The 24,468-nt window shown below is 42.8% G+C and overlaps 1 protein-coding gene across 2 annotated transcripts in view; it reads right to left on the bottom strand.

The window, feature by feature from the left end:
* Positions 1–1,284: 1,284 nt before the first annotated feature.
* The window catches only part of SLC45A3 (solute carrier family 45 member 3), a 56,364-nt gene continuing 33,180 nt past the window's right edge, over positions 1,285–24,468 (bottom strand). Inside the window, exons 2-6 of one of the 2 annotated variants that reach the window (XM_060231319.1) lie at positions 19,658–19,772; positions 15,690–16,096; positions 13,688–14,512; positions 11,163–11,428; positions 1,285–5,894 (exon numbers count right to left, since the gene is read on the bottom strand). In XM_060231319.1, the coding sequence (XP_060087302.1) occupies positions 5,463–5,894; positions 11,163–11,428; positions 13,688–14,512; positions 15,690–15,915 (1,749 nt within the window). In that variant the 5' untranslated portion in view covers positions 15,916–16,096; positions 19,658–19,772 and the 3' untranslated portion in view covers positions 1,285–5,462. The remainder of the gene's footprint in view (positions 5,895–11,162; positions 11,429–13,687; positions 14,513–15,689; positions 16,097–19,657; positions 19,773–24,468) is intronic. The other variant, XM_060231320.1, reaches the window with a different exon arrangement.

Genomic DNA, 24,468 nt, shown 5'->3' with positions numbered 1-24,468 from the left:
AATATTTTTTAAAAGCAAACATCTCCTTTCAGAAGTAAAAAGAGACTGATAAACCAAATCAAAGTACACTGAAGAGTAAACCAGCTTTCATGGATATGCCTACATTGTACTGTAAATTGGATAGTTGCCTTTGTGCATTATTCATCTCCCTTATAATATAAATCCTTTAAATCAGAGTATATAAAAACATTTATAAACTAAAATTCCAAGAGATCATACAAGACATGCAGTTTCTTGTTTCTTAGTATGGAACTTCACAAGATAATGGCAAAATTTGGCTATCTGTCTAGAGATAGTTGGACTTGCATCCACCAAAAGTTTCTCCAAACATGCCTCGTCCGCGTCTGCCATTGGTTTAACTACAAACGGGGAAACAAACCTATCCCTCTGTACCTGGTGGAAAGGGCATCGAAAAAACATATGAGTCATCGACTCCACCTCTCCCATAGCACAAGGACAGCGTCGGTCTTCATATGGGACTTTTCTATATTTCCCTTCTAGCACCTTTGAGGGCATGGCTGCGCATCGAGCCAATGTAAAGGCTCTTCTGTGGGCTGGTACCTCCAAATAAAAAAAGTACTTGGCCGTCCTCATAACATATTTGGTCTCAGTAGCTGCTAAAAAAGAGGGGGCCTGTTCTAGATCCCTTTGTCTCTCTATATCGCAGATTCTTTGTTTGATAATACTTTTTGCTTTGGCATAGCTCTGCGCCTATGAAAGGGAAGAAAATAGAACAAGTAACAAAATTTACTTATTTGGGAATGGTAATTCAGAATACAGGTGCCTATACTGAACATTGTAATATGAGGGTGGAGAAAGCTGAGAAAACAATGTACGCTATCCTGAGATTTTTTCGCTCTAAGGGGGCCTTCTATGTTCCGGCAGCACTGAAACTGTTCCAAAACAAAGTGTTAACACAATTGCTCTATGGTATTAACCTGGGCATTTCGGCTAAAAAACTGAAGGCTCTCGAGAAAGTGCAATCTAAATTTCTTCGTAACGTTTTGCAGCTTCCGCCAGGTGTGTCAAATGCCCTTTTGCGTTTAGAAACTGGGCAAATGAGAATTGAGGCCAGAATTATGTTATCTTCGGCATGTCAATGGCTAAGGATCCATAAAAACAAAAAAGGCCTCTTCCCTTTAATAACTCAAGACCCCTATAGGCCAAGGTGGCTGCAATTGGTCAGAAGCATCTCCCTTAGTTCAGCACACAAAAAGTGGTTTCAGACTTGACACCCAATTCCGAACCAAATGCATCATTAAAAGAAAAAAGAAGAAAATTGGCTTTTTATTCCTTAATAGACTTTAATATTCCTTGCACAATAAAATGTACAAAATATTTACTTCCCTAAATAAATAAAAACACACAATTGTAGACAGTGTTTTACTTTTAAAGAATAAAAACAGCAGTGAAATCTCCTTCCTCTAGACCAACTGGTTCAAAAGAATCTCTTGCAGAGAAGTAAAAGCACCATCCAATCTCTAGCCAAAAGTTCAACGAGTTCCCTTAAAATAGAGCTGCCTGAGGAGAGTGAAATGGAAAAGGATGAAAGACGCTAGCTAACAAAACTTATTAAAAGTGAAGAGAGCCTGTGACATGGTAGCCATTGTAACTGAGCTAATTGGACTCTGTATTCATCCATTATGCCCAGTGTCTGATTCTTCACTGGCTTGTCTGTGGTGCAAGAAAAAAACACTGGCACAGAGCAGGCTGCATGCTGGGTAATGAGTACTTGTGGATACTGCTGAACACCTGGCGCAGCAATAGTGAGCAGAGTTACAAAGAACAACTGGAATGGCATTATTTTTCCTGCTTCAATTTGAGGTTTAAAAAAAATCAAATTAAGAATGGCTCAATTAAATTTAAGCTTTAGCTAAATCTTCTCCATCCATACAACCAACAGTTTCATTGCTCATGAGAAACAAAGAAATGCAGAGGCTCACACCTAGGACTGACTGTACATTTCCAAAGTAACATGTAGCATGCTCCTACCCCGAGTACCTCCCTGTGCCTGGAATGCTTGTTCAGATACTTTTAAGGATTGTCTTTGCAGCTGCAGGCCACCTGGATAGGCTACATAGACTTTTGGCTCTTGAGCTGTACACATTCTGCTCAGCTGCTACAATTGGCCTCAGCATCCAAGCCTTACAATTTCTTTCAGTGTCATTAGCATCTCATTTCTTCAACGTGCTAACCTGTATATTTGTATAATTAGATCCCACCTGTAATACATAATTCCCACCCCCACCCCCCCAAAAAAACCCTGAAGCCTGATTTGTTCTGGTATTCATGGCAGTTTTCAAACACTGCTGCTGTCCTTATTTGCCAGATAGGTAAAAGTATTTCCCTAGGAAAGGAAGGGATGTGGCAGCCACAGAAAGTGGGTCTTGCACACACCTATGACCTGAGATTGATTGACATTTCTGTTACTTCATTGCATGGACTCTTCCTTAGAGGACCAGACATGGGTTCTCAAGTAGCATATCAGGATCCCCTTCAAGAGTCACACAAGAGCTGTGGGATGGGTAAATCAGAAGTGCTAGGAGTGAGCCACTGCTGTTACAAGACAAGTGGGGGGAAGGTGCTCCACTGTTTCCCCTATTCCGCCCCCCACCCCACCCCCAGTGGAAAGTCAGGTCCTTGTGCTAAGCAAGAAAACAGGGAGTGACATTTATCCACATATTTTTATATGCAGCCATGGGATATATACATATATTCCCAACACACTGAAGCAGATACTTGACCTAGGCTTGTTGGGAGTAGAATAGCTCTAACTTGGTCTACCCAAGTTAAAGAAGCTCCAGGAAACCCTGGCCTAAAAAATAGGCCTTTCCCTTTATAGAAAGGAAGTCTTCACAAGAAGCAAATGAGATACAAATGACTACATGTACTGTATTGTGCACCTTTTGTCTTCCTAGTTGCAGGAGACCCAAGTTGGCAGAAAAATCTTTTACATAAAAAATATATAACTACCAGCAAATCTCTCCCACCCAATCAAGCAACAGCAGAAAGCTCCCAAAGCTGCACAAGAGAAAGCATGAAGATCTATAGCGAAGCCACCCGTTGCATTAAAATAGTACACAGAACTGGCAAATGCTTTTAGAAGCAAGTTAGGGCCCCAGGCATTCAACTTGCTTGGCTCTCTGAAAATATAAAATATAGCCGCCGCCACCCATGACATCACACCAAGGTGTCGGAAACTAGCTGCACTTGTTTCACACACAGGATTTTCTACCTCTTACAGGAACTGATCGAAGCCATGACACAGCAAGAGGCTGGGGCTTTTGTGGTGGAGTGCCTTAGGCTTGTTGGAGACTTGCATGCTAAATTTATAGGCAATCATGGGAAAGAGAAGAAATCTGTGGAGTTGTTGCATTCACGCCTTGGCTGATGTCTAGGCCTGTTAAAGGCAGCACTTCCAAGAGAACCAACAGGAGTGTAGAATCCCATGCAAATGACTTCCGAGAGACTACAATATGCAACCTTTTGAAAGCTGTACCTGAATATTCATTTCACTTCAATGCTGTCACTTCCTTCTGATTCTTAGACAAGCAGCCCTGGATTATCCCAGGACTAGAAAGATCTAGGAGGGTATTTTAACCCAAGGCCTTAATTGTAGCTTCTAGGAATGAAGACTCCATATCAGAAACTGGGTTGTTTCTTCCTCTAAAACCTCAACAGTGTACAAAGTCAGAGGCTATGAATTCTGTTAGGGTTAACAGCCTGTGGCTAAAGGCCAACAAATCCATCTATTGGGAAAGCCTTATGGGCCACTTCCCCTATTGCAGGCTTTAGCAGTCATCCTACATGGTCTCAGAGAGTGTGAGTGAGTTGTCTTTAGCTCTGATAGGGGGTTTTCCCTCAAGCATACTCACCACTGAATAAGAGTATTTTCCCTATGGTATGATCCTCTTGGCTTTCATGCTTGTTGCCTGTGATTTACTACAGTCTATACAGCACCAAGATAATCTGTCAGGATTGCAGAGCACTGTAGGTTTTATGCTGGCAAAAGGAACTGGATTGCACAGTCTTCCCATCCCTTCAGCTCTAAGGAGTCATCTAGATAATGACCCAAAGGCTCAAAACATGAAGGAATTTATCATTACAGCTACAGAACAATATAATTTGTGGCATCAAATAAAGAATTCTTGCCATGGGGAAAGAAGGCTGGACTCAGTTTGCTGGTGTGTCCTTGCAGTCCTATAATTCAGTGCACCCTGAACTTTTTTCTGTATTGGGTATGCCAAGTCTACACTCTGCCTTAGAAACAGCTGCTCTGCATGCTGCTGAGTGAATAGCTGCTAGCTATAATATGGCTCATTAAAAACTGCTTTGCAGAAAAAAGATTTTAAAAAGAGCAAAACGCTTTGCCACATTTACCTGGCAGGAGGAGTGCCTCTGGTGGTCTATTTGGGTGGCAGAAAAGCTGGATCACATGTAGAAAAACACAGCTTGGAGCCCATCCTTGTCGTATACAGAAGGACAAGGGTTGTCTTTTCCCCCCATCAATCCCTTCAGCACAGACAAATTGGCCACATCACTTTGGCAGGAGAGGAGGGATGCATGCAAGTATTTGTACCCAGCTGGTACACTAAGGATTCTTTTCAGTACCATACAGTGGAAGGTTCTGTCATTTGTTTGTGCCAGTCAGTCACTTAAAGCCAAGTCTCCAGAGAGGCATGTTCTACAGCTTGTACTTACATAAGCCTCTCTGTTTGCACTAACTGCAAGCTCTGTTTAGGGCATTTATGGGAAAAGAGTATCAGATCAGGACCAAGCTTTTCATTTCCATCGTGCCACTGCAGAGTTCCTGCCAGCTCAACCACAGCATCCTCTCCTAAACAAGCCCCCCTCTTGCACAGCTCTACCCAGTATATTCATACCACCATGATCTTGACTTGCAGTATATCCTGGGATGGATAAAGGGGTGTGGGTCATTGCTTCATCCCTTCAAAAAGGGCAAGTGCGCCAACTTGGCCTCCTTCCCCTGTGTTTTTCCAGTTCACAAAAAGACATAAAAAGGTGTGATATGTAGAGCATAGCTTAGACCAAAAATGAAGACCAACAGTAAAAAGGCAATGCCAATAAGGAGGGAGGGTAACAGCTCTGATCCATCCTTCATGCCTTCTGCAGAGTGTCACTCTCCTCCCACACAGGTGGACAAAGCTAACACTGGAATAGCCTGACAAGCTGGCCTTTCCTGCAAGCCCCTTTGGTAGGCTTTTGAACAGAGGCACTTTGATGAAGGCATCATGGAGAAACAAAGGACACAGTACCAGGCTCCCTTTCATTTGATACCCTGAGATCAGCTCAGCATTCTCTTTCCCGTCAGAGTTTTTGCACAGGTCTCATTGCAACCCAGCCGGGAAGAGAGAAAGAAGGCCGTATGTGCCTTGTTGACTGTTCTACATTACCCATTACAATGTGCACAATTTTTCTCATAGTCTTTCTCCCCACCCTTCCTATACTGAATACTTGGCCATATCACTCTTGTCAAAGACAACTTTGGTTGCAAAGTAAATGGCCACGAGCCCAAAGCCAGCAGCAGATGCCATATAAGCAGTGACCGACTGTGTGAACTGAACAACTGAACCCAGAAGGAGGGAGGGTATGACCTGAGAGAGAAGGAAGGCACTGTCCAAGATGGCCAGGTCTGAACAGATGCCCCGGCTTGCAGCTGCAGCATCTGTTTCTCCTACCATCGTCCTGAGTGAGACCTCGCAAGGTGAGCTGACACAAAGAGCAGAGCCAGCCACAGGAGGAGAAAAGAGGGTCCCACCATGTCCATTCTGGTAGGTCAGTTTTTGGGCAGAAAGGTGACTTTTGAGGAAGCCAGCCTTCTTGTCCAGTTGAGTTGTATCTTCTTCTTTACTTTTGTACTTCGGCAAAAAGATCTGAAAGGGAAAACAGGGTAAGAGGCTGCAACAGAACAATGAAGCCATTTTAAAAGGCACTAGAAAGATCAAGACAGAAGTTGGACAATGGAGCTGCTTCACCCAACAACCAGGTGCTTGGCTTCAGTCCCAAGTCAGTAAGGACCAGGAAGTCAGAGTTAGTTTTAGCCCAAGACTGGCCTTCTCTTGTGGTGCCGCCCTGAGACACTTCGGTGAGAAGGGCGGGATATAAGTCTAAATATAAATAAAATAAAATAGACCAACGCTTTGTATATGACTGGACTTTTGCTGCAAATCAACATATCCTCTTTTGACACCCCATGTTTCTATTGCTTCAGCAAAACACTTACATAAAAGAACTATTATCAGTTTTATGTGTATGTAGAGGTGTATCTTTTAAGTTTACTACCAAGCTGACTACTGGAAGTTGGCTTGGGGAGCCAGACTGCTGTAGCGGTCTGTATATCAAACTAAGATCTGAAAGACCCAGGTTCAAATCCCTGCTTTGTCATTGAAGCCTACTGGGTGACTTAGTCATTGTCACAGGGTTGCAAGGGTAACATGAGGAAGGAAGGAAGATGATATAAAATGGGTTGATTCCCCACAGAGAAAGAAAAAGAGTATAAACATTTAAATATGTTAATTTAAAAAAATTCAAAGCTCTAGTCTCATGTTAGACAGCATTTCAATGGGTCATTGGTACTTTTACATGTTAGAAAGATAAGCTATGGCTTGCTTTCCATTGTAGTTGATACTGGTATGAATGAAGAAGTCTTAAGAATGTGTCTGATCATATCATCCTATGCTTCCTGCAACTGAGATGAATAAGCACGCAATGGAACAGGATGATATGCTCATTGCTATGCTGAGGCAGACCAAAGGCCTTCCTGGTGCAATACTCTGGGGTACTGGTCGCCCAAAAACCCTTATGAAGTTCACAGGAGGGGAGGAAGAAGAGAGCACACAGGCATTTGCCATCTCTTCTCCCCCACCTCAGCATCTCTACTCAGAATGGGCCCATGGTACAAATAATCAATCTTCTGCAATTTTCCTTAGTATCCACCAATCTTTATTCTAATCCACAGGCAGGAAATTTGGGCACACTTTTAAATATAGGTTAGTACCACAGCTTTAAGATACAACAAAACAAAACAAGAAAAGCCAATCTCAGCTAGAAGCCCTCACCACATTTTTGTAACTATTATGTCCATATCAATCATATTTCATAATGGAGTTTGCATGGTCTTAGTTTTACTGACTGATACCTGCCCCCTGTAGTTCCCACGCTCTGCCAAGCTGAAACCACTTTGGCGTTAAACACACTTGAGTGTTCTCATTATACAGAATTCTCACTCCCCCCCCCCCCCGCACAATACATTCTCCTTTCTACAACCAACAGTGCCAACTTTTGCAAGCAGAATGATATTAAAGAAGCTGAATGCATCCTGCAAATTCCTGTATGTGAGTTGTAAGGCTCACAGCTGAAGGTGACAGAGTTTGGCTAGCATCAGGGGAAGGGGGGACTGGAAGGTAGAAATTCTGGCACAGAAAACCTGAAAATGGAACAGTCCAGTTTGGCCCAAGCTCATCAGGACTCGGAAGCTAAGCAGTCAGTACTTGGATGGGAGACCACCAAGGAAGACTGTGGTTGCTACATGGAGGTAGACAATGGCAAACCACCTCCACTCATTTCATGCCTTGAATGCCTCCCCACCCATGGCTGGGGCCACTGGGGGTTGGTTTTGACTTGACTACACATTCTTTTCTCTCACTGGCTGCTGATAGTTATATGGTCCTAGGGGTCAGATAATCCTTTCTCAGCTAGCTGTAACTGTGGTCTCATGTTTGATATTCCAAAGCCACAACCATGACTGATGATATTTAAATTCTATCCACAAATGGCTCCTGTTTTTATTTTGAACAGAAAGGAAGATAAAGAACTTCAAGTTCAGCGCCATCAGAAAGCAATACTATTGCCTAAAGTTACCTAAAAGTCATCCCATTAGGTCCAAATTCATAAGATAGCAGCAGCACTGATTCAAACTACCACTTTGTAGAAACTGAGACTAGTTGTGTCAGTGATCCAGCAACTGGCATTCCATTTCTCTAGATGCCTGCATGCCACAGGATAATCAGAACTGAACACATGCAGGAAGAAAGGTGATAAATAGTGCAGGCAGTTAAGACTGACCTGTTACCCGGATGGCCCTCTCAAATCAAATCTCCACAGTTACATTCCCATGAGATCCATTGGAATCTCAGACTCTCTTGCCCTATCTGCAATATGGAAATCTAACCTACCTTACCTGGTTGCTGTGAGGCTCATTAAGGAATTACATGAACCACACTGAACAGTCTAAAATTCTATATAAACGCCATGTGCTATTGATCCCACAGGAACTGACCTCACATTCAAACTATCCGTGTAACATTCCATTGCCCATACAATCCCCTCACTCCCAATCTAAAACTGTTCTTCTATAATGTTAGGGATAAATAAAGGCACCACACTGTTTGTTCCCTCTTATGGAGCTCATGGAACTCCAATTCCTCTTCAAGCATGCTTCCCCAATCAAATCAGCAGCCCCAATAGCTTTGAACTTAGAAGAAAAAAGTGGGAGGTCCAGTGACAATCTCAAAAGCTACACTGAGACCAGTTCTCGGAAGCTAAAGAACAGGGCAGTGGATGCCAATAGAACAAACACTTCTTGAAAAGAGCTTTCACCATTTGGTGTTCTGCTCCAAATTGACCTCACCAATAGAGAACACTGGCTTGGCTCCTATGAAGCTCAAATGCAACAATACTCAGAAGGCAGTTCTTTCACATTCTTTACCTTCCTCCCAGTAGGCCTCCAAAGAGCCTGTGCTGGAAGCTGTGGAACCAAGGTGAGCAAAAAGTTGTATGGACCATTAAGGAGGAAGAACCAGATAGGCACCTCCCTTGAACCAACAGAAGTCCTAGCACCAGTGGAAGCACCACTGAGTGAAAAAGGGGAGGATGGTTTCATCCAGGATCCAAAGTACTAGCATGATAATCTTACAGCCAAACAATATGTGATGGGGTTGGAAAGATAGTCCCTGTCCACCTCCATCTTATTTTTCCTCCTCCAGCTATTTCCAGTACTTCTCTCTCACTCAAGGTAGAGACAAAAGTGCTGTGAGTGAGGAATGCAGTACAAGGAGCTCAGTTCCCCCTTTAAAAATGAAAACTAGACTCCTGCCTCTAACTTTGAGTGGTGCAGACCCATAAAGCATATAAACATGGCTACTTCCACTGTGTCTACTTTGTCCCTCAAAGGTCTACAAAGGAAGCGGAGCTCTGTCAAAAGAGTATTTTGCCATGTTTCCAGGGCAGTCCAGTTATAAGCTGAAAGTCTCACTTGACAAGGCTGAAGACCAAGTGGATTCAATATAGTCTATTTATAGTCCAAACTTAAATATTTCCTTGCTTATGTGATGGATTTTTGCCATCACAATAACTCTGGGCCCCTCTTGTATCTTGTCAACATATTTAGCATGTATATTTCAATTGTAAAGAGAGAGAGATGGGTCTGTGTTCAAGTTCCATTTTTGCCATGGACTCTGAGAACACGGTGGCCCAAGTGACCTTGTAACATGCAGAATGTTAGTTATTTAAGCTAGTTTTAAGAACTGATCAATGGAGAAGCGAGAAACACTTCAAAAGAATAATTGTTCAGGTTTGAGTGTGAAAATGGCTGTATTCTATTTACAAGAAATGGTAAGCCTCCCATTAATTTCTCCCCCCCCCCCCCCCCGCCCAACTTCCACTGTTAGATGCATTAAAAATACCGGGGTAGGTTTTCTGGAAGTAAATTAATAGCTACCATCCAATTCACAAGAATCATTTCAGGAGGAATAGGGTAAAGCAGGAGGAATTTTGGCCCCCATCAATCATTTAGGGTACTTGTAATCCATGTACTGCTACCCTCAGAAGTGTAGCCATTTCTTCCTGTTCAACCCCAGACAGTCAAAAAAACTTATCCAAAGGTCGAAAGTCCTCATGCTCAGATGCTCATATCATAGCACTATTCAAGGGCATGCGTTAAATGCAACCGACTTACGCGGCTTGCGAGTGTGAAGCTTCAGACAGGGTTAGTCTTGCGGGCTCTCACAAAACTGGATTGGCAGCAGTTATGGAGGAACTGTTTGTTGATTCAGTTCAGAAGAGAGGAGAAGCAAACAAATCAAAACACAAGAAGCAGATACAAAAAGGATTGACAAGAGGCAGACAGAAAAAGGAGTTTAAAATAGTAAAATACCCAAAGAAAGAGATAGGTACAAAGAGTTGTATATTTAGCAGTAATGCAACTAGAGTAAGAGGAGAAGGGGATAGGCCTTGAATTGTAGTGACAAATCAATCATCCTTGTTGGATTCTGTCTTTTTTCTTCCCACTGGGAACATTTGCACACACTTTCAACATTATAGCTGTGAGCTTGCTGTTAATACTAACTATACATTAGAGGTGACTGAAGGCATTTTGCCACCTCACATGCTCTTTTCCAGTGCCACCCTGGCTAGGTCCTTGGAACTAGGCAGCAGAAACAGGATGTGAGTGTGGGTGCCTCCATTACCAATTTGTCTCCCCCTCCAAAAACTGCTGCTTGGGCATCAAGCCAGCCTTATGGTGGAGTTTCATTACTAGAACTAAAAGATGTGCACTTTGACCCTAAGAAGCAAGCACAGGGAGATGGTGGCCTAGATTGGGGCCATGGCACTAGAGAATGGGGCAGATAGTTCCACTCTTTGGTATACTTTCCAACTGCACTTCCTCCAGCTGCTTTATCCCAGGGGAGGGGAACCCCAAGCAGTGCTTATAAAGAGTTCCAAGAAACTTCTACACCTTCAGCCATTCCAGGTTTCTTCCTTAGACTTGTTTTAAGAATGCAAATAGGGAAAAGGAAGCAGAAAGTAGCCTTCAACCCAATCCCACAAAACCAAAATTATTAAACAAACAATAACCTCAGCTCTCTAGTTTACCATGCTGTGAGCTTTTCTCTGCAATTTTATTTCTAAGTCGCCTCTCTTACCAAAGGCACTCCAGGCAACACACCATTCAGAGACAAATGCTACTTGGTATAAGCCAGAGTCTGTAAAAGCTCTTATATTGCTCTTATAAGATGAAATTATTCATAGTTTAAACACTCTGAGCAAAACTAGCCTGTTTCCCCCACCCACAACCCTTAAGAAGCCTCCTACACATGTTAGACACATAACACCCCCCCACACACACACACACATTACTCCACCTGCTTTTCATGATGATAAAGTGATGCCAGTGTGTATGGCAGGATCTGCAGCACTGAGAAGGGGAAGCCCGTCAAAGCAGCAGAAACAGTGACAATGATGACACTCTGTGAAAAGCACATGATGAAGGCAGTCAGTGGGAAAAAGGCCACACTGGCGAGGTAGACCATTCGTGTCCCAAACTGCTTCACCATCCGGTCCATGATTGTTGAGAAGAAGATGGATATAACGCACTGGAGAAAGAGGCCCAAGCTGCCCATCCGAATACCTGAAAAAGAGATGCAGGAACATTGGGTGAGATGGGGAGGAAACTGCAGGTAGACTACCCAAGACAGCCAGGTCATCTTATGTGTTTGGCCACAGGATCAGTTTTAAGATTGTTAAATTGTAACTGTCTCCATTAATAAAGCAGTCATCTTGGAAAAACTTCTTAATTGTCCCAGCATTGCAACTACCCATTTTATTACTAATAAAGATACGCAAGCTAGAAGTGCAAATGAGTATTAGGTGGGTTGCTCAAGGGAACCACAGACACCTAACATACATAGCATGGAAGGCTTCCTCTTTGACTCCTCTCTGCAGAACCACAGATGGGATATATATGACAAATTATCCCTTAATATTCTCAGTTTCAAACATGTACATGGGATATCAAAATGTCCACTCATGAAGTTAACTGCAGCCAAGAGATTAACCTGTGAACAACCCTAACTTGTGGACCTGGAGCTCATAAGTCTTGGCCATGAATTCCATGGAAGCATTAACACTGGAAATGGCAACTCAAGCTGCTGCTGACAACCACTAGAGTTGCTCATCCATAACATTTCCCAAGGCATCCAAAGGTCTGGACTTTCCCTCCATGCATCTCCAAAGGGAATGATATACAAGTCATGGCTCCATATCACTGCAGTCACTGAATACCATTGTTGGTACTTAATGGAGCCTCCAATGCGGGCAGGACTTGCAGGCACCACAGGCTGCAGATGTTTACTTTTAATTATATTCAGTCAAGGTCACACCAACCTCAACATGAATTATACTGGAACAAAAAAAGCAGGCAAAAGACCAAAGAGCTTTAGCTGGAACCACTCCAGAAAACCTACCACTAAGGCACCTTTTTAAGCTAAGAAAGAAAAGATTCCATCTTCAAAAGCCTGGCAACAGAAGAGAAATCCATACTTGCAGAATGGCACATGCTGACCACAGGATATGCATCGGGAGGATCTTGTACTAACCTAGGCACCTGAGCAGTTCTTGAGGTTTCTGCTCATAAACCAGATAGGGAATCATCATTCCTGATTTATTACTGAATCCAAGGCACCAAATGTTTAAAGAACTAGTGAATCAACTCTAAGAAAAACTGCTTTTAGTTCCTCTGCAATCTTGCATGTGAAATGCAGCCTGCACATCTTCCAAGCATGTGTGCTGGGTCAGGCAGGGGTACATAAAGGTTGTATTTTACACATTGCAACATTGTTGCAAAAGAATGTCGAAGTCCTTCAGCAGAAACTTTGCCAGAAAGGCAATTATGTGCTACAGAACTGGCATGCTTCATTAAATACAATAACAATATACCATGCTCAGCTATTCCCCCCCCCCCCTTACAAAAACAGTATTGAGGAGCAGGATGGGCAAAAAAAATTTCTGAGATTCCAGAAACTCAGTAACAGACAGGGCTAGAAGTAGTGGTGGACTATTGACTTTGTAAGATGCAGATCATATACTTTCTATAAACATGAATGATAAGCTACATTCCCTAGCTGAGAATCTCAGAGTCCTGATAAGAGTCCTGATAAGAATGGACTACAAGTAAGCATCCAGTAAGTTGCATTTGGCTAGCATCCTATTATGTTGCTGCCACATTTACTTTTCTACACCAATAAATAGGAAAGATGCCTTAATATGCATAAGAATTACCCTACTGAACCAGGCCTTTTGGGAGAAAATCCTTTATTTGATTGTTCAGGAAATTTAAACAAACATTATTCCTTACTAGTACAGTGTGAAGCAACTAGGTACAAGCCTATTCAGCAAGCACATTCCAGAATAAAGAAAATTAAACTTGCATTTCCTAGGTCTAGAGCCAACACTGTCACAGGACCACATGGACACTAACTGGCCTCCTTCCACCACCAATTCTTCCTTCCCTCCACTTCCTTCCCCTTTGGAAAGAATCCCAAGGTCAGAAAGAACCAAGAATTTGCAACAAAACATGAAATAACTTTCTCCAAGTCCACTTTGCGTGCATCATTTATCAGTATTGTTAGTTGAAGTATTTGGATGCAGATATCAGTTGCAGATAGGGTTTCCAGCCTCCAAGTGGGGCCTGGAGATCTCCCACTTTTACAACTGATCTCCAGCAGAAAAAACATTGGACTCTATGGCATTGTACCATTCTAAGACCTCACCCTCCCAAAGTTCGGATCCACCCTCAAAGTCTCCAGGTATTTTCCAACACAGACCTGGCAGCCCTAATTGCAGAGGCATAAGCAACAAGCTTCTCCTTCTCTTTACCCCATATGTTTACCTTCATCATAGTTTCGTCTGGCTTCTGTGCCCGGCTCAGCTCTGGGAACTCCTTGGTACAGCCCTTCCCCAACAAAGTCCGTGTAGAACAGCATGAATGTCATGAGGGCCATCCAGCTGCACAGCTCAGCCACAAAAAGCTGCCAGATCACCTTGGGGATATGGCAGCACAGTCCGTGCAGGTGTGGAGCCAAGGCACAAAGATTCCTAAATGCCTGGACCAAATGCCGGACCTTCAGAAAGCTCTTTGGAACCCAGCAAAAGCAGCAGCTAAGGGAAGGGGGCATGGAGGAATCCTTCATAGCAGGACTTGCCAGCACTTCAGTCTGGGTTACCACCTCCTCAGTCACAAAGGCAGTGGCTAAGACACAGCTGAGAAAGATGAGGGTGAGGAGGCTGAAGAGGCATTCTTCTTGTCCCCCCAGGTAAGGAGCCAGGAAACTACTGTCCCAGTTGATTGCCGGCAGCAGGTATCCAATGCAACCACCAAGGCTGATCATAAGGGAATACATGGAGAAAGCCTGCCGACAGTTGTCTGGCTCCTGGAAGAGATCAGAGAGAAGAGCCTCCAGAGGGGTGAAGCAGACTTGGCCACAGAAGTCAAGCAGGCCAATGCCCATTATAAGAAAGGCAATCTCCAAGGAGCGGGTGTTCAAAGTAATAAGGCTAGCCAGATGATGAGAATGAGGAATGATCAGAAGACTCAGCAAAACTCCTAGACACAGGACCCAGATAAAAGGCCGGCGGCGGCCATAGCTACTGCGCCAGTGGTCGCTGGCAGAGCCAATGAGAGACACAAACAGCAGACCTAGAACAGGACCAATCCCTAGAATTGAGAGAGGGAGACAAAACAGATTATTTGACATGGAGGGATTTGACAAAGATAGTGGCTGTCAGTTCAGAAACACAAACAAGTACATTCAAACTCAGCCTCCAATATCAAACTCAAACACAGGCTTCAAAGATAATGTCAAGAACTTCACTAAAGAAGAATCACCAGTTTCTAAGCAACGCTTTATATGGTTATTATGCCATTTTAGGTTTCAACAAATTGATTTAGAATTTTAGATTGTTTTATTTACTGATTATGAACTAGGGTTGCCAATCCCCAGGTGGGGGCAGGGGATCCCCTGGTTTGGAGGCCCTCCCCCCGCTTCAGGGTCATCAGAAAGCAGGGGGGAGGGGAGGGAAATGTCTGCTGGGAACTCTGTTATTCCCTATGGAGATTTATTCCCATAGAAAATCATGGAGAATTGATCTGCGGGTATCTGGGGCTCTGGGGGGGGCTGTTTTTTGAGGTAGAGGCACCAAATTTTCAGTACAGCATCTAGTGCCTCTCCCCAAAATATACCCCAAGTTTCAAAACGATTGGACCAGGGGGTCCAATTCTATGAGCCCCAAAAGAAGGTGCCCCTATCCTTCATTATTTCCTATGGAAGGAAGGCATTGAAAAGGTGTGCCGTCCCTTTAAATGTGATGGCCAGAACTCCCTTTGGAGTTCAATTATGCTTGTCACAGCCTAGATCTTGACTCCACCCCTAATGTCTCCTGGCTCCACCCCCAAAGTCCCCAGATATTTCTTAAATTGGACTTGGCAACCCTATTATGAACAACTGTATTTAATGTGAACTGCTTCAGGCACGTATTTGTGGGAAACTGACATTTTTACTAGTTGTGCACACATCACAGTAGTTTAATACTGGCTCTAAGAATGTCTAGAGATTCTAAATTATTACAGATAAAGCACTACTTTGCAGAAGATATAGACATCTTATTGCATTTTCACAGAGGTCCATACAACTTAGGCAGTGTAAGCATTCATCTCTCACACACATCCCCTATAATGTGGGACACATTGCTAATATGCATAAAAGGAATATTGAAGTACTTCAAAATATATCAATCACAACACTAGAGTTTAGTCTGTCACACCTGATCTGGCATGGAGAATGGACATTACACCCATACACACACCCACACACAAAAAAATGAAAGCCACCTACCCAGAACCATAGTCATGAACTTTTCTTCCACCCCAACTTCCAACAATAGGGGTGGCACATAGGTGACACCTGCAGCTAGACAGACTTCCAAGCCAAAAGTCAGTGAGTTGACCAACAATAGTTGGGCTTTACGGTTCTGAAACAGCATGCTGACCCAGGCTTTCTGAGCCATGCCACCCTTGCACCTCAGCATCAGAAAACTGTGCCAAGCCAACAACATTTTCATCAAGATGATCCAAAATGAGATATCGTAGTCCTGTGTCTTCTTCCAAGTCTCACAGGCAAGTGCTTGGTGGCCATTTTTAAGCCAGTACTGAGTCACGACTGTTATGCTGGTCAAACCGATACACAGTTTGGGCTCAGAACAGCAAGAGGAACATTCCAGACTCTTTCTTGTGCTTCACATTCTATATAAGAAAAAGAAAAAAGTTAAACACAACACACATGGGCACATCAAATTTTCTCAAGTCTACACGTTTAGATTGTTACAAAAGCAGACAGCCAACTCCTCAATACAAATCATTCACACCATCCAAAGTTCACTCAAGAACATACTGATTCTGATTAAATACTTCATTTTTTGCCCAGGGCCTAGCTTCCACCTGTAATCTCTCTTTCAGCCCGCATAAACACATGTGTCTATATGGCTTTCAAACAGGTTCAGCTGCCATGGTTCCTCCCAAAGATTCCCTGGAGCTATAGATCACAAGAGATTTTTAGTTCTAGCAGCTTTACAGAACTAATATTTTCAGGAAACTTTGATTAGGTACCATGACAGCAAGGCTACTCCATACATAGTTGGATATTGTGCTACAGAAATAAATTACACTGTTTTTCCCTCGGTGGAGAACACAACCCAGGAAGTAAATTAAAACTATAGGGCAATAGTAGTACAGTATCCAGTGATGCATGCCTGCAGCAATAAACTTGCTAGACACTGGGTCAGAGTAATTTAATGCCCAAATTCCTGTCACCAAGTTAATCACTTATTTGCTCTCAAACATGTCCATTACTTAAATACTGCTCTGTCACAAGTATTATTTAAAAATTGAGCAAATAAGGATATTTCTGAGCTCCCACTTTGAGGAGAAAGATGACCTAATTTTTTAAAAACATGGAATAAATTTAAAGGGGAAAGTTTCAAACATATATTAACCAGGGGTGGCCAAACTTGCTAATGTAAGACCACAAAGACGACGAAGACGAAGAAGAATTGCAGATTTATACCCCACCCTTCTCTCTGAATCAGAGACTCAGAGTGGCTTACAATCTCCTATATCTTTTTCCCCCACAACAAGCACCCTGTGAGGTGGGTGGGGCTGAGAGGGTTCTCAAAGCAACTGTCCTTTCAAGGATAACTCCTGCGATATCTATGGCTGACCCAAGGCCATTCCAGCAGGTGCAAGTGGAGGAGTGGGATGGAATAAATGTCAAGATGTCTGAGAACCACAAGGCATGAATGTCAGATGTTTGAAGGAAGGAAGGAAGGCAGACAAGTAGATGGGGAGACAAAGGAGGGAGTGAGAGGTGGAAAGAAAGCAACTTTACATTTAAATGCATTCTCCAAGCTGCTAGCTGGCTTGATTTAGAGAAGTGATTAAAAGAGACAAATGCCTTCTCTAAGCTGGCCAATGCAGTCATGGGGGCTTTGAGAGCCACACAATATGTTTGAAATAAGTTAAGAGACACAACAATATCCAGTAGGTGGCACAATTGTCTCCAGGACTGTGTCCTCCCTGTTACTATGACGCTGAAAGTCTAAAAAGGTAAAGGTAGTCCCCTGTGCTAGCACCAGTCGTTTCCAACTATTCCATCATAATTCATTACTTTAACAACCAATTTATCCTTGAGCGACTGTCCTTTCCTTTGCTGCAGTCCTAAAGGCATAGGCTAAGGGCCCACAATTTGTAGAATGCAAAGCACTCCTTCTTAATATGGAAGCTAACGAGTATCAATTTTCTATCATCAGCCCATTCAGACCTCTTTGTGAAAAGGCATCTTTCCAGGCCCAAATCCACTTTGCTTTGTACTGTATCAAAAGCCATCTTCCCCTCCAAACCAGGACAATGTTGCCCTACCAGCTCTTTAATCATCACAAAAAGATGGGGAGCATTTACAGACATTGTTCAATTTCAAAATTTACAGCAGTTGGGAACTAAGAGATCTTGTAGCCATCTAGAAAGTGATGCTAGTTCATGTATACTAGAAAATATGTTGGTCTAGAATTAGGGTTGCCGGCCTCCGGCCTCCTGCTTTTACAGCTGATCTCCAGCTGGCAGAGATCGGCTCCCCTGGAGACAATGGCTGCTTGGAATGGTAGACTCTATGGCATTGTACCATGCTGAGACCCCTCCCCTCCCCAAACCTCGCCCTCTCCCAGCTCCAGCCCCAAAGTCTCCAGGTATTTTCCAACACAGACCTGGCAACCCTATCAAGAACTTGGTTTGGACAGGCAAACAAACTGATTTTTCTGTGTTACAGCCATGTTGCCTAATTCTGTTATATTCAATGGTCATAGATGTTTCCCTTAGTATGACAAATAACATGTTCCATGAACAAAAAGGGAGCACCAAAAATTAAGGTTTGATCTTCATCTTCCTTATTGGGCTCTCTGGGCTGCATAAATGTGAAACAAGCACATTTTAAACAGAGAAACTGCTAGCAAGTGCCCATCCTGTCTATGTTACTATCCCCCCCCCCCAACTAGTTAAGCAAACATATTGATTTGTGTTATCTGTGACATTTTCTGAACAATGTACTTCCCTTTAAAGAACACAGCTCTGTGCCCATACCCCTCAAGTGTCCAAACAGGCCTTGTGCAGCAGAACTTCCCAATGAAGTGTGGCCATGGATTTTTAAAATCTCCAAATCTGCCCTGTTTCTTTTAAAAAGCAAAACAAGTCACATCCAACAGTACATTGATTTTTATTTATTTACTTTGGAAACAACTAATTGAAATCATTCTGGAAAAAATGTGCTGCGGTTTCAAAGTGTCAAGTAGTCACACCTGCACAACATTCACTAAACAGACCTGGCAACTCCCATTAACAAGGAGTTATCCCTGCAGATGGTCGTGATGTATTACCATATCAAGATTATTTCCTGTCTCAGCCAAGAAGGTGATGACAGAATCATCGCTATAGAAATCCATGTTTTTCAAGAACAGCTTACTGATTGATGTTCTGGCTGTCCATTTAATCATGTGGCCCACACCTCTCTAACATCCTGAGAACATTCAGAGGAAAACCCAGAAGAGGCCAGTTCTCATGAACTCTGCTCAAACCTCCGTGGCCTCTCGTGCCTTCTCTAGGTGAAGCAACTTCTCCCAAGTGATGCAATTATGGCCATTACAGGAGAAGCCTCCTCTTTGCTCAGAGTTGAGAAGTTCATGGGGCCTTCCCCATCACTCTGTATAGAACTGATACAGACAGACATTTTCATGCCTCATGTCTTCCCCTCCCCCAGCAACTCATTTGCCCATCGCCCACCTTCAGAGCTGCAGCCAGTCTACGAGCAGCACAAATATTTCACTTCTGGCATACTTAGGAAAAGAGCAGACCACAGCCAAATGGGGAAAAGCCACAAAGACACTCAGAAGGGGTGACTGGACCACATTGAAGATGCTTCACTTCTTACAAGTGCTCCATAGACTTCCATCTCGTCAACTGCTTCCATAGGTCTTATGGACTTCACTGTAACTGACTAAATAATGGAAGAAGGGGAGGTGCGGCATGTGTGGAGACCCAGGCAGCATGAAACAAAACAAAAAGGGGAGGTGTCTAAAATACATTTCTCACATCCATTTTCTAACAATCCTGTTTAAAAGCTCATTTGACAAACTTGGAAGCAGCTCTGGTTAGGTTTAACTAAGAGTCTGTCATATGGAACATTTTCTTCCTATGTCCAGTATACAAAGGAGCAGTAATACACTTGCCACTCCTCATATACTCAAAAACATATATTTATACCGTATTCAGGATGACTGGGTGGAACACTGCTGTAAGATTACTAGTTTCTTCACAGAAATGCAAAAAACAAAGAGTCATGGAGTGCTTCAGTTTCCAGTGGGGTAGCCATGTTAATCTGCAAAGGTAAACACACATTAGTTCTGTGGCACCTTCAATATTAGTAGATACACCAAACAAAGCCTCAATAGGACAAAATATACACCATAGAAAGGGGGGGATGTTACAAAAGAGTGGGGTTCACTCATAATCATAAACTGAAACTTCAGCTGGTGAAAAACACAATGTTATCCCAGTGTTTCATGAGAATCAATAATATGTGATTCAGCCAAGAATCATGAGCTCATAGTAATGTTGAAGGGGATTCGATGTAATAGTTATATTCATTTGTCCTATCCATTTCTGCAGACCACAGTGAAAACTGGACCACTGGTTTGGATGCAGAGTTGCCATTCTTCCACATGGAAGGGAAGGAGGTGCTTGTCCGCACATATTCATTCCATTAGAACCTATGCAATATTTTTTAAATCTGCAGTCTGACCACTGGAAGATGAGCTAACAAAGAATCAGCCAAGAAGATGTCTGAAGAACTAGACAAGCAGTTTTAAAATTCATCAACATGAAACTCTCTTTGGGATATATACTTTCCCTGAAGCCATGAAACTCAAGGCAGAGCACTTCAGCCCTTCCATAAGTACCACCTCAGAAGAACTCACACAGCATTTAGATACTGAAAGAAGCAGAGACTACTTTGGAGAGAATTAACTTAGCTAATATCACACTACTACTACCTTAGGAGATTCATACTACTTTGCAGAGAACCTGCCATAGTGTGTGCAATAGTAGTAGTCAGAAGGCAGGCTGAAACCTGGGGTTCCATTGAGCTTTCATCACAAATCCAATTCATATATTGTGTAGATGATGTTTCTTGACACACTGAAAACAGGAATCTATTTGCAAGAGAGACTTCAGGTCCATACAAATTCTACTGCAATTTATAAAAAATATTCCCAAGTGGATTTCTAACTGCTCTATTTCCATCAACAATGAGTCACAGAACAGCCACAGTTTTCAAGTGAAATGACATTTCTCTCAAAATATTTGCAGTACCCTTCAAGGAGGAACATTTGTCAGCCTGACATCAGCAGAAATCTTCTGGGATAGAAACAGAAGGCAGCAGACAGCTTAACAAGACAACAAGATCAGGCTACTCCAGCTTCACCAAAACTTTGGAAAAAGTCATTACTCATCCCCAGTACCAGGAACCAACTCACCTTATTCCCTGCAGCAATCATTCAAAAGCCAGCAGGTGAACTCCAGGCACATTGGATTCATCCTCCAGACAAAGCTGCTTTAACAAAGTGAGCCTGACCCAGACACAAGGGAGTGCACCAGTCATTGTAAAAGGAAGTGTATTCCTTTGCAAGGAGGAGGAGGAGGAGGAGGCGGGCCCAAGTTAACCTATGCTCAGCACACCTATTCTATTTGGTTTGGGAGCCCTCCCTACTGCTTTTTCTTTTTTTAATGATGCCAATAGCAAAAAAACCAGTCACTCACTACAACTCTTATATTTTTATGGAGAGAGTAAATTAAAATATTAGGGTTTTTATTTCAGTGTGCCACACACTTATCTTTCTGAAATAACACTGCTCCACAAGAAAATAGAAGGTTTCTGTTACAAGCCTCTCTCACCCTGTGGTGGCAGCATTGCAAACAGAAGTACAGCAGATATAGACAAGGGAAGTTCCCCATGCTGAATTTTGCTGGTCACACAGTTGTTAGGGGCACAGAAGCCCTTCCAAAGAACAAAGACACAAATTGACCCTACCATGAACACTAACTTGTGTGAGTGTTTTCATCAGATTCCAGAAGAATTTCTGTTAAGTGGTATCTAGATGACTTGCCAGAAACTCCGCGGTGCAGAGTGGTGAGCTGCAGTATTGCAGTCCAAGCTCTGCTCACAACCTGAGTTTGATCCCGGTGGAAGCTGGGTTCAGGTAACCAGGCTCAGGTAGCTGGGCTCAGAGTTGACTCAGCCTTCCATCCTTTCAAGGTTGGTAAAATGAGTACCCAGCTTGCTGGGGGTAAAGTGTAGATGACTGGGGAAGGCAATGGCAAACAACCCTGTAAAAAGTCTGTCGTGAAAATGTTGTGATGTGATGTCACCCCAGAGTCGGAAATGACTGGTGCTTACATAGGGGACTACCTTTACCTTTTAGATGACATGACACTGTAGGAAATTTTATTCTAGGAGCATATATGAAGAAACAAATTATTATATGAAGATATGGTGCTTTATGAAAAGCCTTTCAGACATGTCCTTCCTGCAGCAGTTTAAGGTAATCTGGCTGTAAACACAAGTGAATAAGACAGTAGCCAAGTTGAAATGTTATGTAGGTGTAAACTGCATACATTGCCCAGTTCACATGAGACAGCAACTGCCTGTACTGTGAGGTTGCATTGCAAGAACAGTATGCTTCCAATACATGTGGTTAGTGGGTTCCCAGTTTGCATGATGCATAATGCCTGAAGAAAGTTGTTCTTGGGACACTGGCCACATTACAATGAGCAAGCTGTAGGTTGTTCCAGGTTGCTTCACAATCATCTGGAAAAAGCATGGCTCAAGGCAGAAAGAAGGGAACTCTATCTGTCTTTAAAATAAGACACCCTCTATTTTGCAGGTTCCAGTTTGGCTACAAGTAGCAGTCTCAGTTGAGAATAGGTTTATATATTATAAACCACAACAGGTTTGCTGGCAGACTACATCCATCAAGCACATAGCCACATCAGAGAGTTTAGCAGAGGAAACCCAGCCCAATAGGGGTAGTTGCAGCCCACCAGAACGAAAAAATTGCAACAGTCATGACCAATGTTCCTTCTAAGCTGCAGAGTCTTGTGAGCAAAAATTCTACGTTGTGAGCTGCTGGTATTAAAGCTGTTTGAGCTACTGCATAAATTATTGTGCTCTGGGACCATTTTTCCTGAGCACAAAAATGTGTGAGCTGGAGGCTAAAAATCTGTGAGCTAGCTCACACTAACTCAGCTTAGAGGGAACACTGGGTCATGACACTCCAAGGTCAGTCTTGGTTTACATTTTGTGCAGACTCACACATGACTTCAGGATTTTAAAATACTACAAGGAAATTCCAAATCCTGTGCTCAAAATTAAGAGAGGGACGAGAGAAGAGATTGGAATTAAGCCCCACCCTTCACTATTCAAAGGAGCCTCAGAGTGGTTTACAATCTCCTTTCCATCCCACCCCCCCACAACAGACACTTTGTGAGGTAGGAGGGGCTGATAGAGCTCTCCTAGAACTGCTCTTGAGCAGAACAGCTCTAAGAGAACTTGTAGCTTGACCCCAAGGTCACATCAGCAGGTACATGTGCAGGAGTGGGGAATCAAACCTGGTTCTCCCAGATAAGAATCCATGCACTTAACAACTACACCAAACTGGATATGTGTACACTGGACTAAGCTTCTTGAACCTGGTCAACTGCAAAATGTTGAAAGGAATGCCAGGAATACTGGAGTGGCAATGGCCCCTTTTTATGGTTTCTAGTAATGAATTTCAGGTGTTCAGTTTTGTGCACAAAAGCGTGACTTTCTTATCTTCCTGCTTCCATTGCAGAAGGAAATGCCCCTTCCAGGGGACTGGGACATCCAGGAGCAGTATGAAGTGAGAGCTATAAAGCTGCCACAGCAGCAGGGAAAATCCGGGGGTGGGGAATAACATTTCTGTGAGCATGAAGGTATTTTCCATGTGTATTTACTCATGAACAATCCACCCCCACCCCCATATTACCCATCCTCTCCAAAGATATCTTTGAACAAAAATTGGTGTGCTGTGTTCATCCATCTTTACATACAATTTAAGGCTCAATAGAAAGTATGGCTAAATTTTAAGATCTCTGCACTCCTCCTAATGAAGAATTCATTTCAGGTCATGAAATAAGCTATTACCTGTTTCATGATGAATATGCATGAATGTAATATATTGATTGTGGTCTACAGTTATCTGGCAAAGAATCGAGTAGCGTTGCCAGGTTCTCCCTGGCCACCAGTGAGGGATACAGTACTGCTGTAGTCCTCCCACAATGGGGAACAGATTGAAAATCAGTATTACTCAAGCCCTACCAGTTGAACCAAGAAGAGCAGCTTTTCCAAGAAACATCAGAATAATTTACCAAACTTCCTTACCTATAAGCCAGGTAAATGGGCAGGGCTTCAACATGATTTAAAGGGAAAGAATGGAACAAAGAGAAAGTTTAAAGCAGTTTTGGAGGAGGGCAGCAGTTTTGACAACAGCTGACCCCAAATACGCCTGAATGTTTAGCATTCCTATGGCTACTGGAACAACTCTCCTCCCCCTATTCCACTCGGCCCATTCAAAGACGAAAAGGAAAAATCATCCAGGATCTCATGAACTTGAACATAGTGACTAAGCACAAAGAGAACAGAAGATGCAGAACAAGTGCCAAATCAGGAAAAACACCATTTAAAATCAAACACTTCCCCCAACTAATTTTCCACTTCAGTATTCAGTAACTGGATATGTTTTTTTAAAAGAACTTGGGAAAACAAAACTGCTGAAAAATTGAAAAGTCTTCCAACAGTTACCTCCTATCTACTAACATTTTTTCTAATCTTATCCATGCTACTGTACAGCCATATAGTAACATACATGATTATAGTGACATACAGTTACTACTATAACTACATGTGTTGCTATGTACATATACACCCATTATTATAGTAACATATAGTAACATCCATGCCTCCCACATGCATTCATTTTATTTATTTTATTTAATTT

This window comes from Heteronotia binoei, chromosome 2 (assembly GCF_032191835.1).
Source record: "Heteronotia binoei isolate CCM8104 ecotype False Entrance Well chromosome 2, APGP_CSIRO_Hbin_v1, whole genome shotgun sequence".
Classification (NCBI taxonomy): domain Eukaryota; kingdom Metazoa; phylum Chordata; class Lepidosauria; order Squamata; family Gekkonidae; genus Heteronotia; species Heteronotia binoei.
Note: the sequence above shows the minus strand (reverse complement) of the source record. Positions and strands in the feature narration are given on the sequence as shown.